General features: G+C 41.6%; 1 protein-coding gene across 1 annotated transcript in view; it reads right to left on the reverse strand.

The window, feature by feature from the left end:
* Positions 1-15253, reverse strand: part of LOC120534703 (zinc finger protein 420-like) — a 144820-nt gene that overhangs the window by 81010 nt on the left and 48557 nt on the right. Inside the window, 2 exon segments of the mRNA XM_039762290.1 lie at positions 10025-10101; positions 13621-14387. Of these exon segments, the coding sequence (XP_039618224.1) occupies positions 10025-10101; positions 13621-14387 (844 nt within the window).

Below are 15253 nucleotides of genomic sequence, written 5' to 3' on the forward strand. Positions count from 1 at the left end.
ATATAGTATAGAGAGATGTGTTCGCTGACGCTATGATCGCCTTTTGGGGACAGTCGTGGTGGGTCTTGTGTAGACTGGTGAGACGTCCCCGCCATTAATCGGCTGGGATGGCACTGTCAGTCCTCCACTCGTGCGTGTCTTCATAATCCGAGGTGAGGACCTGATAATCGTGATAATCGCAAAAGAAAGTGTGAATCGCCTTAATATTATTTTGCCGTGGTGTAGAAAAGGGGTCCCGTGTTTGCACTTGTCTGGGCTATAGCGCAGGGGAGGATGAAAAATTAAAAGTGCTCACTTTGACTTAAGGCAGAAGCGCAGTCAGCGCCTCAAAGGCCGGCACAGCTATGCACGCGCTGGCTGCTCGACTTTTGCTGGGCAGGAGACCCCAGTTTTGCAGACACGCTCATGATATCAAAAGTCTCAGCGCTCTTTGGAGGTCATTCATATATATATATATATAGCAAAATACCCGCTACCAGCGGAGAAGTAGTGTGTTAAAGAAGTAATGAAAAGAAAAGGAAACATTTTAATAATAACGTAACATGATTGACATTGTCATGAGTGTTGCTGTCATATATATGCCTGCCTAAATAAGTCACCCTCGCTTTGCTCTTACTTTTTACCGCTCATTTAATCATGGCTAGTGGCGGAAAAATTATAAAATGGAAGGAGGATGGCTTTACCAAAACAATTATTGATGGCGAATCGATTATTCATAAAGCTTGAATTGGTGATCTGTTTTTCTGTGTTAACCTCATATTTTTTCATACTTCTTCTCAAACTAAGGTGGTGCGAGGGTAAAATGAATCGGAGTGCGCTGATCAATGTAATCGTGTACCAGGAAATCATGCATTGACAAAAGCTCCCTTTGCTTGTAATGCAAAGTGTGATTAAATGCATTATTTTTAACGCTATGGAGCACATGCATCAAGCTTCTCAGCTGTGCTTGTGCTAAGAAAAGGAAAGATTTTAAAAATAACGTAACACATTGTCAATGTGACCTTTTGTAAGTAGTGCCTGGAGGATTCAGTGTGTAGAAACTCTAGAGACAGCGTGTGTATTAACTTGTGGATTTTTCTGTGAGTATTTGGTGGCAGTCTGACGTAGTTGCTTCGGAAGACAGCGTTAGCCGCGGAGCTCAGCTCAGAGCAAAATGAGGTGGGAGGGGAGATGATGACGGACTCCCCACCCGCCTTTAACTGTCAATCCCCACAAACACAGTCTCGGAATTTGCATAAGCACACCCCTTCACCTACAATTTTAACTTAGTTACAAAGTGATCAAAACTCGCTTATATCCCGCCCTCTCATTAAACTTGTATCCCGCATTACCTGTGGGTATGTGAAACGCCAGCGTAGCCTGTCTATGAACTTAATTTAAAGTTTAGGTTTACACCTTGCTTTCTTTCCGAGCTGGCAACACTCATGAATATGGTAGTATATGTCACTCGCTCACTTCTTATTGTTTCGCTGCCTTCTCAATTATAAAATGCATGTTTTCTTAAGCGCTTTTTGGAGGTCTTCCTGGTTTTCTACGCACTGCGCTGACAGTCAGTTCACGGATTACGGGAGGCGTGATGATGTCACACAAAACTCCCCCCACGTCATTCCAGCTCAACTCCATTACAGTTAATGGAGAAAAATACCTTCCAGTTATGACCATTAGGCGTAGAATTTCAAAATTAAACCTGCCCAACTTTTGTAAGTAAGCTGTAAGGAATGAGCCTGCCAAATTTCAGCCTTCTACCTACACGGGAAGTTGGAGAATTAGTGATGAGTCAGTACACGCTATATATGCAAGATTGGCCATTCCTGGTTTCCCGGGAATGAAAAATGCCTGGGAATCCCGGGCTCCCGATTACCAATGGATTCCCTAGATGCCATGCTGAATCGTAATGATACCATGCCCCTTGAGGTTACGTCCAGCCCTCTCACTCAACCACAGTTTCAATTTAGGCACACTCCGGCTTCTTTTAAAAGTGGGCAATGTAATGATGACTCCCTTAATATTGTGAAGAATGCAGTAGTTCTGGTAGACATCGCACACTGCATCCCATGCCACAGGGTCCCCCACTTTGTATTAAGTAATGATGTTTTATATCCGGTGGCAGAATACGAGGATGAGGTGTAGTCCCTGTTATCAGTACACTGGACTTGCTGATGACAAGTCTGTGAGTTGGCTTATACCCACCTCCTGGGGGCCCACTTGGGCCCTGAGAAAACATTACAGCAAATTAAGGAGGTCCACCACTTTTGCATATCCTGTACAGAATATCAATTGCGACAGATTCCTAGGAGAGGCCGTGCTCCTCTATTTCCTTTACTCCTGATTCTTGTCCCATTTGAACGTATCGGGGTCGACCTTTGGCCAGGGGACATAAATATATAATGGTCTTTGTAGATTATGCTACCCAATATCCCAAAGCTGTTCCATTGTGCTCAGCAACATCAAAAGCTATGGTACGGGAATTGGTAGGGGTCTTCGGGTGAGTCAAAATCCTTAAAGAAATCATAAGTTGGAGGGATGCCCTTTACCTCAGAACCATTCAGGGACACAGCCAAGTTACTAAAAATAAAACTTTTAAAGACCTCGGTACATCATTCTCAAACCGATGATCTAATAGAGTGGTTTAATCAGATCCTCAAACAGATGCTATACAAGGTAGTCAATGAGGACGTAAAGAACTGGGATCAGCTCCTCTCCCTCGTCCTTTTTGCATGTTGGGAAGTCCCACAAGCCTCCATGTGGTTCTCACCCTTTTAATTATTGTATGCCCGATAACACCGGGTAATATTTGACATTCTAAAAGAAGAACAGGAAGAGGAGGCACTTCTCTCTACAAATATATTAGAATGTACAGCACAATTACACAATAGATTTGTGAAAATTCAACCTATTCTTAAATCTCACATGGAAAAGGTGCAAGAAGCTCAAGTCTGTTGCTATTACCTTGGTATGTCTTTACAGGAGTTCAGGTAGGTAGGTAGGTACTTTATTAATCCCAAGAGGAAATTCACACAATCCAGCAGCAGTATACCGATAGAAAAAATATATACTGCTCAAAAAAATTAAAGGAACACTTTTTAATCAGAGTATAGCATCAAGTCAATGAAACTTCTGGGATATTAATCTGGTCAGTTAAGTAGCAGAGGGGGTTGTTAATCAGTTTCAGCTGCTGTGGTGTTAATGAAATTAACAAAAGGTGCACTAGAGGGGCAGCAATGAGATGACTCCCAAAACAGGAATGGTTTAACAGGTGGAGGCCACTGACATTTTTCCCTCCTCATCTTTTCTGTTTCTTCACTAGTTTTGCATTTGGCTACAGTCAGTGTCACTACTGGTAGCATGAGGCGATACCTGGACCCTACAGAGGTTGCACAGGTAGTCCAACTTCTCCAGGATGGCACATCAATGTGTGTCATTGCCAGAAGGTTTGCAGTGTCTCCCAGCACTGTCTCAAGGGCATGGAGGAGATTCCAGGAGACAGGCAGTTAGTCTAGGAGAGCTGGACAGGACCATAGAAGGTCCTTAACCCATCAGCATGACTGGTATCTGCTCCTTTGGACAAGGACAAATAGGATGAGCATTTCCAGAGCTCTACAAAATGACCTCCAGCAGGCCACTGGTGTGAATGTCTCTGACCAAACAATCAGAAACAGACTTCTTGAGGGTGGTCTGAGGGCCCAACGTCCTCTAGTGGGCCCTGTGCTCACAACCCAGTGCAGTGGAGCTCGATCGGCATTTACCATAGAATACCAGAATTGTCAGGTCCACCAATGGCACCCTATGTTTTTCACAGATGAGAGCAGGTTCACCCTGAGCACATGTGACAGACGTTGAAGGGTCTGCAGAAGCCATGGAGAATATTACGCTGTCTGTAACATCATTCGGCATGACCAGTTTGGTGGTGGGTCAGTGATGGTCTGGGGAGGCATATCCATGGAGGGACGCACAGACTTCTTCAAGCTAGACAAAGACACCTTGACTGCCATTAGGTATCAGGATGAAATCCTTGGACCCATTGTCAGACCCTACGCTGGTGCAGTAGGTCCTGGTTTCCTCCTAATGCACGACAATGCCCGGCCTCATGTGGCAAGAGTATGCAGGCAGTACCTGGAGGATGAAGGAATTGAAACAAATGAATGGCCTTCACGATCCCCTGACTTAAACCCAATAGAACATCTGTGGGACATTATGTTTCGGTCCATTAGGCGCCGCCAGGTTGCTCCTCAGACTGTACAACAGCTCAGGGATGCCCTCATACAGATCTGGGAGGAAATGCCACAAGACACCATCCGTCGTCTCATTAGGAGCATGCCCCGACGTTGTCAAGCATGCATACAAGCTCATGGGGGCCACACAAGATACTGAAAAGCATTTTGAGTAGCAGAAATTAAGTTTTTGAAAAAATGGACTAGCCTGCCACATCTTCATTTCACTCTGATTTTAGGGTGTCTACACAATTGAGCCCTCTGTAGGCAGAAAACTTTTATTTCCATTAAAAGACTTGGCATCCTTTTGTTCCTAAGACATTGCCCTGTCGTTATTTGTATAGATATCCAACTTCATATTGAGATCTGATGTATCTAATGTGTTTCTTTAAAGTGTTCCTTTAATTTTTGTGAGCAGTGTATATTAAAGAGTAATAAAATTGCAGGTAAAAACAGACAATAACTTTGAATAAAGTTAGCGTTTACCCCCCCGGGTGGAACTGAAGAGTTGCATAGTGTGGGGGAGGAACGATCTCCTCAAACTGCTAGTGGAGCAGGACAGTGACAGCAGTCTGTCACTGAAGCTACTCCTCTGCATGGAGATGACACTGTTCAGTGAATTCTCCATGATTGACAGGAGCTTGCTTAGCACCCGTCACTCTGCCACAGATGTCAATCTGTCCAGCTTCATTCCTACAATAGAGCCTGCCTTTCTAACAAGTTTGTCCAGGTGTGAGGCGTCCTTCATCTTCATCCTCCGCTACTACCTTCTCCTGGTATGCGAACTGCAAAGGATCGAGGGCGCAGCAGACCTGTGGCCACAGGTGGTGAAGCAGCAGCCGCTCCATGGTCTTCATCACATGTGACGTCAAAGCAATAGGCCGGAAGATTGGGTAATTGTTTTAGTTCCTACCTCAAATTATTGGCCTATTGGCAAGGCCCATATGAAGTTAAGGATTATTTGGCTAAATAACCTAATCCTCATCCCGGCGAGCGGGTTAAATACGTAAATTTGCTGAAACCGTGGAAGGAAAGGAATCCCGATCTCTCCTCCGGACAACCCCACTTGCTCATAAATTAGACCTTAACTTCGGTACTAATCTGACTCGCCTACAACAACACAAGCTCAAAACAGTTATCCCGTCTATCCCAAAGGTACTGAGTGAAACACCCGGGTGAACCTCACTGGATGCACATGACATTGTGATGCAATCTGTTGTCATAGTCCAAGAATGCCCATATAGACTTTCCAAAGCAAAAAGAGCAGAAGTGGAGCTGGAGATCAAACAAATGCTGGATCTAGGTGTGATAGAGGAGAGTTATAGTCCCTAGTCCATTCCCATCATTTTGGTCGGAAAGCTGGACGGGAGTTGGAGGTTTTGCAATGACTTCTGTTGGTTTAACCAAGTCTTTCAATTTGGTGCATATCCAATGCCGCAAGTGGACGATCTCCTCAAGCGGTTACAAGGCAAATTTTTGAATGCACTCGATATGACAAAAGGGTACTGGCAGGTTTCTTTAACAGACTCCGCAAAGGAGAAGACTGTATTTAGTACCCCTAGTGGACACTGGCAGTATCGTGCACTTCCATTCAGGTTACGTGGGGCACCAGCAATGTTCCAACATCTGGTGGATAAAGTGCTCCGTCCTCATAACTTTTATAGTGCTGCCTACCTGGATGATGTGGTCATCTATTCCAGTACCTGGAAGGAACGCATACAGCAGGTACAACCAGTATTGTGGTCACTGGGGGAAGCCAGTCTTTGTATTCAGTCAGGCAGTCAGTCATCCTCCAATTCGCTATATACTAACACAGGGTCATGGGGGTCTGCCGGAGTTAATCCCAGCCGGCACAGGGCACAAGGCAGGAACAAATCCCGGGCAGGGTGTCAACCCACCGCAGAGTCTTTGTATTAACCTGAAGAAATGTTTCTTTGGTTTCATTGAGGCTAAGTATTTGGGCTACTTAGTGGGCCAGGGTATGGTGTGACCAGAGTGTTCCAAAGTAGATGCTGTACAAAGTCAGCCCCGTCTGATAACCAAGATGCAGGTTCTGGCCTTTCTCGATCTAGCAAGTTACTATTGCTGGTTTGTACTCGATTTTTCTGAGAGAGCAACACCCTTGATGGATCTTAAAAGAAAGGGGAAAGTGAATCACGTGGTATGGAATGATAAAACAGAAGCTGCATTCAGTAATATAAAACAGGCCCTTACTTTGGCTAAAGTTCTGAAAGCCCCTGATCTTTCTTTACATTTCATTCTCCAGACGGACACTTTGGACACAGTTCTTGGAACTGTGCTGAGCCAAAGCGTCAAAAGTGTTGAACACTGCATCACATACCTGAGTCAGAAACTGCTGGACCGAGAAACCAGGCAGACGGCCATGGAGCGGGAGGCTTTGGTGATCGAATGAGTGATTACTCAGCTGAGGTACAACTTCTTGGGTTGCGAGTTCTCTGGTGACAGACCATGTACCTTTACAGTGGATGGCCTTGCATAAAGAATCAAACCCGCATGTCAAAAGGTGGTTTTAAAACCTACAGCCATACAAGATTTTGGTCATTCATCAAGTGGGTGTCCCGCAAACCAGGTACGCCTGACCCGATGGTTAATATGTATATATGTAAAAAAAAATATATGTTTTGTAAGTTCACAAGCTCATCATATTTAGATTAACTTAGTAGCCAGTCCCAATAATGTCATTGAAAAATCATCCATCCGTCCATCGCGCAACCCGCTATATCCTAACAACAGGGTCACGGGGGTCTCGGAGCCAATCCCAGCCAACAAAGGGCGCAAGGCAAGAAACAAACCCCGGGCTGGGCACCAGCCCAACACAGGGTGCGCACACACACACACACAAAGGACACATTAGGGACAATTTAGAATCGCCAATGCACCTAACCAGCATGTCTTTGGACTGTGGGAGGAAATCCATGCAGACACGGGGAGAACATGCAAAATCCATGCAGGGACGACCATGGAAGTAAACCTGGGTCTCCTAACTGCGAGGCAGCAGCGCTACCCACTACGCCACCGTGCCGCCCTTGAAAAATCATATTTCTCTAATATTCAAGATTAATTATTGTTTTTTCATTTATTTTAGTAATTAATTCATCCAAATGGCATGTCAAATAAAATTTCATGTCTGTGAGGCAGAGTTGAGTCATCAGGAGGAAAGACATAGAAGCTGCCTTGCACAAAGCGAAGTACGGTGTATAGAACGAAGAAGGAGAAAGCGTGGTCGTTCTCACTATCTGTTAAAGTATTAGTTTGCTTTTCAAATAGAGAGTTCCTTGGAAATAGTGTGAGTCACACGAAATAACGTAAGTTCTGTTCATTTCTTTTTGTTCATATTCAATTGTTTGCTTATATATGTTTATGTTACAACCAATAAGTTATTCCCTTGTTAAAGTTAAATGAGTAAAGAACTAGAAAGTAATGAGGTTATATTTTTGAGAACTTCAATTGCAGTTCTTATAATTTACCGTTATCTCAGAATATTTAATTTATTAATAACGTTATTTTTGTTATACTTGTAATTTCATTAACTCTGCAAAACGCTTCTCAATAGTGCCTGTAGTAACAATGGTACCATCTAGTGACCAATTTCAGTATTGTCAATTGTTGATTAATATTTTTGTAAGATTTTGCAACGTTATCTATTTTCCTTTCTGTGTAATTTGAGAACTAAGACTCGTTCTACTTTAACTATTAATTGTATACCACACACCCGTATATGTACGTCTATATCTGTATATTACAGTTTGGATCTGAAATCTACTTTCCAAGTGTTTAAATCGACACCCTGCCGCGAATGCCAACTATTCCTGCACAACCACAAGCCCTTTAGTTGTTCCTCTCTTACAGTTCATGTCCGCACGCTCACCTCTATGTGTTTCTATAAGATCGGCAAGTGAATTTTGAACGCCATCACTTCATGTTTTTATGGCTGGGACAAAAGGCGACTCAATCGCCAAGGCTCGTTTTTGTGCCAGCCACTTGTAAGGGGCGTATTTTCTGACCTCCCTGTATCTTCGATATCATTAATAAAGCCCAGCGTTGCTTCGCATTGGTTTGACGATATCCTCGCTGTTTAAATCACCAGAGTTGCTGTCCCTCTCGCTTCTCTCACTTGCGCTTAATGTTTTGTATACGCAGAAATCAAAGACATATAATGTGCAAATAAATATAATGGAATACTCCCTCAATTTCGAATATACATGCGAATAATTTAATAAAATTATATGATCTAGATTACCTTATTTTTTCTGACCACTTGCTGGTTACATAGTAAGTTGCGGATGTTTTATTTATTTATTGATGTATTTATATTGTAGGGAGCAGATTTGGTTCCTTTTAAATTTAATGAGTTCAAGTAAAAAGTCTCAAATAAATAAAATACCCAAGTAAGGCTAAAGATAACCTACCCGAAAATTCTACTTATAAACAGTAACGAAGTTGTTTTATTTCTTTTCTTCCCACCTCTGATCCATTGCGTCATCGTTAACAAATGTTTTATCTTTATTCTGTGCACAATTTTCCCCTTCAGGTTTTTTCTGATAATCCGTGTTTCATGCCATCTTAGGTGTCAATGTGACTTTCGCTCCGTTATTTTCCTCCTGACTCTCAGTGAGTCTTCCCATCATACCTGGCGGTAGACGTCACTCATTACGCGACACGACTGTCTAGTGATAATCATTGATTTTCAATTGATTACCCCACAAACACAAGCCAAAGCTTCCCCGCTACTTCAGCTGAGTTTTGTTTAAATCAAATGTTTCATTTTTAAGCATATAAGTGCTTCATTAAACACATGATGGGGCTTAGCTGGCTACAACCAGACAGTTAATGTTCATACTCCTCAAATATACCGAGGCTGAACTTACAGCTTGGGGGGCCCTTAGTGGCTGCGATGGCCCTCTGCTTCTGTAGAGTCTTCATAGAGCAAGAAACGGCCCTGTATATTGTACACATTTTTCATGATTCTCATCATTTGTAATGTTTCCAAATTATGTGTTTGCATGAGGACAACTGATTAAAAATTCAATTGCAGTTAATCACTCAGTTCAAATTTGTAATTGAAAGTCATTATGTATTAATTGCAATTTGTCATATTTCCTTCAAGCAAATTAATATTTTTCTTTAAAGCAGAAATAAGGGATTACTTTCTAATACAAAACAGTTTTAATAATCAGTTACCTATGTAAATTAAATTACTTTGGTTTCTTTATTGAACAATTTTGTGTAACAGAAACAAATGAACAAACAGTACAACACTAATTAATGAATGGCTCAGAGTAGCATTAAGTGATTAATTAATACTTTTGAGCCACACAACAATGCAAATGAGTTGGAATTTTGATTGGTTATCAATAATTCTGTCTTTAAAATGATATGAAGATGAAAAATAAAATATTATTGCTTAAGCAGACTTTTATTTCCACAAATTGTTTAAGTGATGAGATCCAAGATACAAAAACAAAATTTCAAAAGTGATTATTTAAATTAAATTCATTACATTGCTCATTACTTACAAAATCCTAATCTCCTCCAGTTCAACGAGTTTCTTTCCCTCACTTGTCTTGATGGGGAGTCGGAGTAAATCTGTATGCACACTGCATGTGTTGCTGCCATGATGTGATTTAACTGATCAGTTACTTAACTGCACTTCTCGATTTTGCTACCAGCGCTTTGCTTGGAGCTTGTGATGGACAGCACGTCACCTCTCTAAGGACAGTATCTCACATCCCAGTCTGAATGGTGAGATGCAATCTTTGTCTCTAAGCCTCGGCCGAGTTCTGCAAGCTTACTGCACGGAGCCCGTTGTCTGAAAGGCCGTGGTGGTGTCCACAGATGGGTTGTATGCAGTGTGTGAGTTAGGGTTTGGCTGAATGTGGAGATATCAGCTTAGATGTTCTCTTCTACATTGATATCCAATTCACTAGAGATGAGGTTAGACTCCTTCACGCACACTGCCTTGGCCATTTTGGTTTCAGTCAGTCTGTTTAGCTTCTGACTCCAAAGACCATGCAAAAGAGGGGTTTCATGGATCTCTGAAAAATGTGCTAATTCACAGAGTTTGGCCAACAGAAAGCTGAGTGCAGGAGTCATCGTCAGATGACTGGAGATGACAGACAAGTCATTGTAATTTATTCTAAGCTACAAATCATATACAACAATAAAGTAAGCATACTGTAGGTAAACCAAGATAGTGGAATTTCAAAGTCTCTTGGGAACAGGAAACCCCTTTCTGGTCAAAAGGCGTGACTTTAATAAACTATTTGACAATAATAATAATGTTTAGTGACGCTGAGGAGACTAAAAACATCTGAGACACAATTGCTGGCATATGTTTTGTTTTTCCACTATTAGCACAAACAGGTCAAGTAACCACCTCCTGGTCACACACTCTGTCAGTGCCTATCATTCATAACATATCAAATCCTTTTGAAATTCATTCTATAACACGTCTTTGACAGGTTACCATTGCTAGTACCTTATGAAAGCTCTCTGAAAAAACATTTTCTGGTTGGAAAAAAATAAATTCCACATTTAGTTTAAACACCAGTTCAGTAATTAACAATTTAACACCAAAATAAAATGGCAGGTATTTCAGAACATTTAAATTGTTTTGGGGTGGTACAACAAGACAAAGGGCTTGATGCCCCCTGGTGTAGATCTTCTACAACTAAGCCCATTTCTGGAGGTGGCACCCAGTCTAAAATCTTTTGTGGCCCACAAGATTCGAATTTGTGAGAATTGTTGGCCACATCCACTACTGCAATATGTGTAGCAAAGTGTATTTTGTCTTTTTAATTTTTTGTATCTTTTAATTATAAATTTTCCCAAAAGCAATTGTTTGTGTAAATGTATAGAGTCATATTTTGGAGTACAGATGCTAATTAATGTTACTCTCCACAGAATGCATGAACCCCCAGACGCATGGTGGATGCTGGAGGGGTAAGTCGTATTTTTAGCTCTCCCCAAGCCCCAATTTCTAATTTTATTCTATTTATTTGACGTAAATATTATTTGGAAATTCTCAAGTGTTAAGAAAAACAAAATAACATTTTTAAAAAGCATTTCTTCTTTTAGTGTGCTGCCACAGTGTTTAAACATAATTCGGCCTGAAGTACAGCATGATTATGTGTATATTTTGAATTTAAATTTTTATTTTACATATTGTATTTATTTTGTATTAAAAGTTTGTGTTTATAATTATTAGTAATTGATTTGAATTATTTTTAATAAGCATTGGTGAGAAGCTGTTTGCATGACACCCTGTTTTTTTTTTTTTTGTTTGTTTTTGTCAAGTTACTGTATGTTATTTTATGTTATATAAAAATAGCAAAATATATAATACTAGCAAACCCACGGCATACCATACGCCGCATAATCAGGCCGGTTTTTTAATGATTTTTAAGCACAGGGAGAAAATTAGCATTTGAAAAATCGGTAATGTAATAAATCAGCAAGAAAAGCAACATTGTAACAATGCACGGAACGAACCAACACACAATCGTCCGTGACTGAGAACTGGCGGACCGTCCTCGCGCCTTCTCCTGCCAGACGGAGGGATAGGGGTGCACGTCACAGAGTGTGGAACGGGAGGAGAGGAGAATGACGTCCATTCAGCTCCGTCCGTCATGCTATTCTGCTGATTTCTCGTTCAGTATGCACTGCCTGCTCATGTGCCCACCTCCAACTCTTCACTTGAGTCGTCCTCTTTACACAGTCCAGATGTACCTGTGACTGACGTAGACTTTTCATTGCTCTGTGCGGTTTTGGCTGCTTTTCTATATATAATCCACCAAGACACCCGACCACGGTAGTAGCGAGGTGGGAGGGGGGTGTGTATAAAGGGTTGGGAAGCAACCAGTGGGAGCGTATGAGTCGCACTTAGTGGGAATTCCACGGTTTGCAGCCCGAATGGGGCTCAACGGCTTACCCACGCCGGGTAGACACACGCTGAACGTCATGCATAATTATTTATTGAATGCTAAACACTTCTGGAAATACATGGTTGTCTAAAACGGGTTGGTGTGAGAATACAACAGTAAGCGAATGAAAAGATGGAACTCTGGAGAGAGCAAAATACAACACAATAGTGAACCTGCGGCATAACAAACGCCGCGTGGCTCAGACGTGCATGTGGACTCTTACCACAGACGAAAGGGACTAATTGGGTGGTCGGTGAGTTTTTGCGTCCAGGCAAATGGGAAGGCAGTGTGAATGCCTAGAGAGCAAGGGTAGACGCCGGCCGGTGAAAAAGGAGTGTTGGTGGGCAGGAAAACATCTTCTCTGTTAATGCTGGAGCATCTAAGAAGACGCATGTTTGTCGCGGATGCAAATAGCTGTATGTAGCGTGTAAAACAGTTTGCTATGGTGCACGCGGTCATGCGTCGTAACCGAAAAGTCGGTTTTTAAAGACTGCTTACTTCATTCTGCTTTAACTTCAGTTGTAAAGGATTGTTTTCAGGATCCCATGAGATACCCTTTGCAAACCATTTCACACACTGCATATGGCGATTCACCTCCGCGAGAAACATGCCTCTATGAACAGTCAACGTAGCTCGGAGGTGCATGACATGCACATGACATTGACCTGACCTGCAGTGCATGTGGCCTCTACGACAGACGAATACAAATGACACCATTTTTTCTGTGTCGTCGCGTCCGAGTTGGTGGGCGTGGCCCTGCGAGTTGTCGTCGTATCCAATGGTCTTGGAGTTGGTGGGCGTGGCTCCTTCCTGCGTGCGCCATAGGTGTCTCACTTGTTGGCGGCTTAGTAAATCCACGGCCCTAACGGCATGCTTTCCATGGTTGTCTTGCCTTAGTGAATTATATATATAGATTATAAAGCTGAACTATGATTTATTATGTGAGGTTATGTATAATGTAAAGAGTTTTTTTCTGATGAAATGTGTATAATATATTGTAAATAGTTCTATACGTAATACATATGTTATGAAAGCAGAGCCAGACCCATGGTGGAGGCTGTAGAGCCTTTGGTGAGAAGCAGTTTGTATGACGCCCTGTTCTTTATTTTGTTTCTGGAAAAAGAAAACGGATATAAACTTCTATTTCTCCTCAAATTTGTTGATTTGTTTTTGACACAACACTTAGTAGGATTGATTCCAGTCAGTTACATGTGCTTAATGTCCAGGCAGGAGTGAACCGTACTCTTTAGTCAGGACAGTCCAGTTGTACTTCTATCCGGTGTGAATCCTGGTGCGTCTCCTCCTCTGACAGATTTGTTTGGCACATTCCAAACAGCAATAGGGCATCTCTCAGAGATTAATTTCTCAACAATAGTTTAGTTTGCTTACTTTACAGGACAGTACTGAACCTTATTATCGAGTCCTGAAGGGTGCTAATTTTTCTGGACTGATTATTAAACTGCTACTGTTTTTATCCTGGTGTGAACTCTTGTGTGTCTCTGAAGATGGCCTATTTGTGAAAACTGTTCACCACATTCATTACAGTAAAACGGCTTCTCTTGAGTGTGAATTCTAGTGTGTCTCTGAAGATCGCCCATTTGTGAAAAACATTTACCACATTCATTACAGCAATACGGCTTCTCTCCAGTGTGAACTCTAGTGTGATTCTGAAGATGGTTCATTCTTGAAAACTGTTTACCACATTCATTACAGCAATACGGCTTCTCTCCAGTGTGAATTCTAGTGTGTCTCTGAAGATCGCCCATTTGTGAAAACTGTTTACCACATTCATTACAGCAATACGGCTTCTCTTGAGTGTGAACTCTAGTGTGTATCTGAAGATGGCTCTTTTGTGAAAACTGTTTACCACATTCATTACAGCAATACGGCTTCTCTCGAGTGTGAACTCTAGTGTGTCTCTGAAGATCGCCCATTTGTGAAAACTGTTTACCACATTCATTACAACAATACGGCTTCTCTCGAGTGTGAACTCTAGTGTGTCTCTGAAGATGGCTTAATTGTGAAAACTGTTTACCACATTCATTACAGCAATACGGCTTCTCTCCAGTGTGAACTCTAGTGTGTATCTGAAGATGGCTTAATTGTGAAAACTGTTTACCACATTCATTACACCAATACGGCTTCTCTCCAGTGTGAACTGTAGTGTGTCTCTGAAGATGGCTCCTGTTAGAGAATTCTTTGCCACATTCCACACTGCAGTGATCTTTCTTTCCTGTGTAAAATGTTAAACAAAAAAGAAAAAAAAATAAAACGCTTATTTTCAATACGCTGCCTTATTAGCAACATTAACTCACATTAAATATTTGATGGCTGAAATTGGGAACAACCTTTGATCAGCATAAGCAATTATAAAACTTTTGTTGTACTTGGAAAACACACTTAATTTGCTTATTTTACATTCTCTATTACAACTTCTCACCAGGGCCGCATGTAAGAAACTTCCTTATGCTCTGCAACATATATGAAAGCTGTTTCTTATGCAAAAGTTACGATTTATAAAACTAGAACTTGGCATTTAAATTGGCTTAAAGTTACGGCAAGTTTTGAGCATTTGTAAGTCCCATGCAGACTTTATTTGTGTTGGCATTTTAGCAACACCTGGTGGAAAAACGATGAACTGAACAGATAATCTCATTTCACATTCTGATGTTTGACAGGCTACACAAGGAGTGAGTTTTGATGTATCTCAATGAAATTTTAGCTCATGATGATGACTGAATTCTAAGCTAATTGAGACTCCCTACTGCCATTCTCTTTGAAGTGTGTGCTGAACATGTGCCTTCATTACAGAGACCATCACGCAGAAATCAGAAGATCTCAGTTCTCTTACAGGTCTTAACAGCTGTGGGTTATTTGGCGATGGCGGCTTTTCAGTTTGAACTGCCTGACCGGAAAGGAATCATCAGGGAATGCAAATCGTGATCAAAATGAAATCTGCAGCTACATCTTCTGTCCAACAGTGGTGGTCTTACTTGGCCTACAAGTCCCTTTGTGATTACAGAGCTCACCTGTGCATTCATTCTACTTTTTTATATTCCAGACACTTTGAATTTCGTAATCTTAAGGTTTTTCGATGTC

Source organism: Polypterus senegalus, chromosome 8, assembly GCF_016835505.1.
Source record: "Polypterus senegalus isolate Bchr_013 chromosome 8, ASM1683550v1, whole genome shotgun sequence".
NCBI classification, from domain to species: domain Eukaryota; kingdom Metazoa; phylum Chordata; class Cladistia; order Polypteriformes; family Polypteridae; genus Polypterus; species Polypterus senegalus.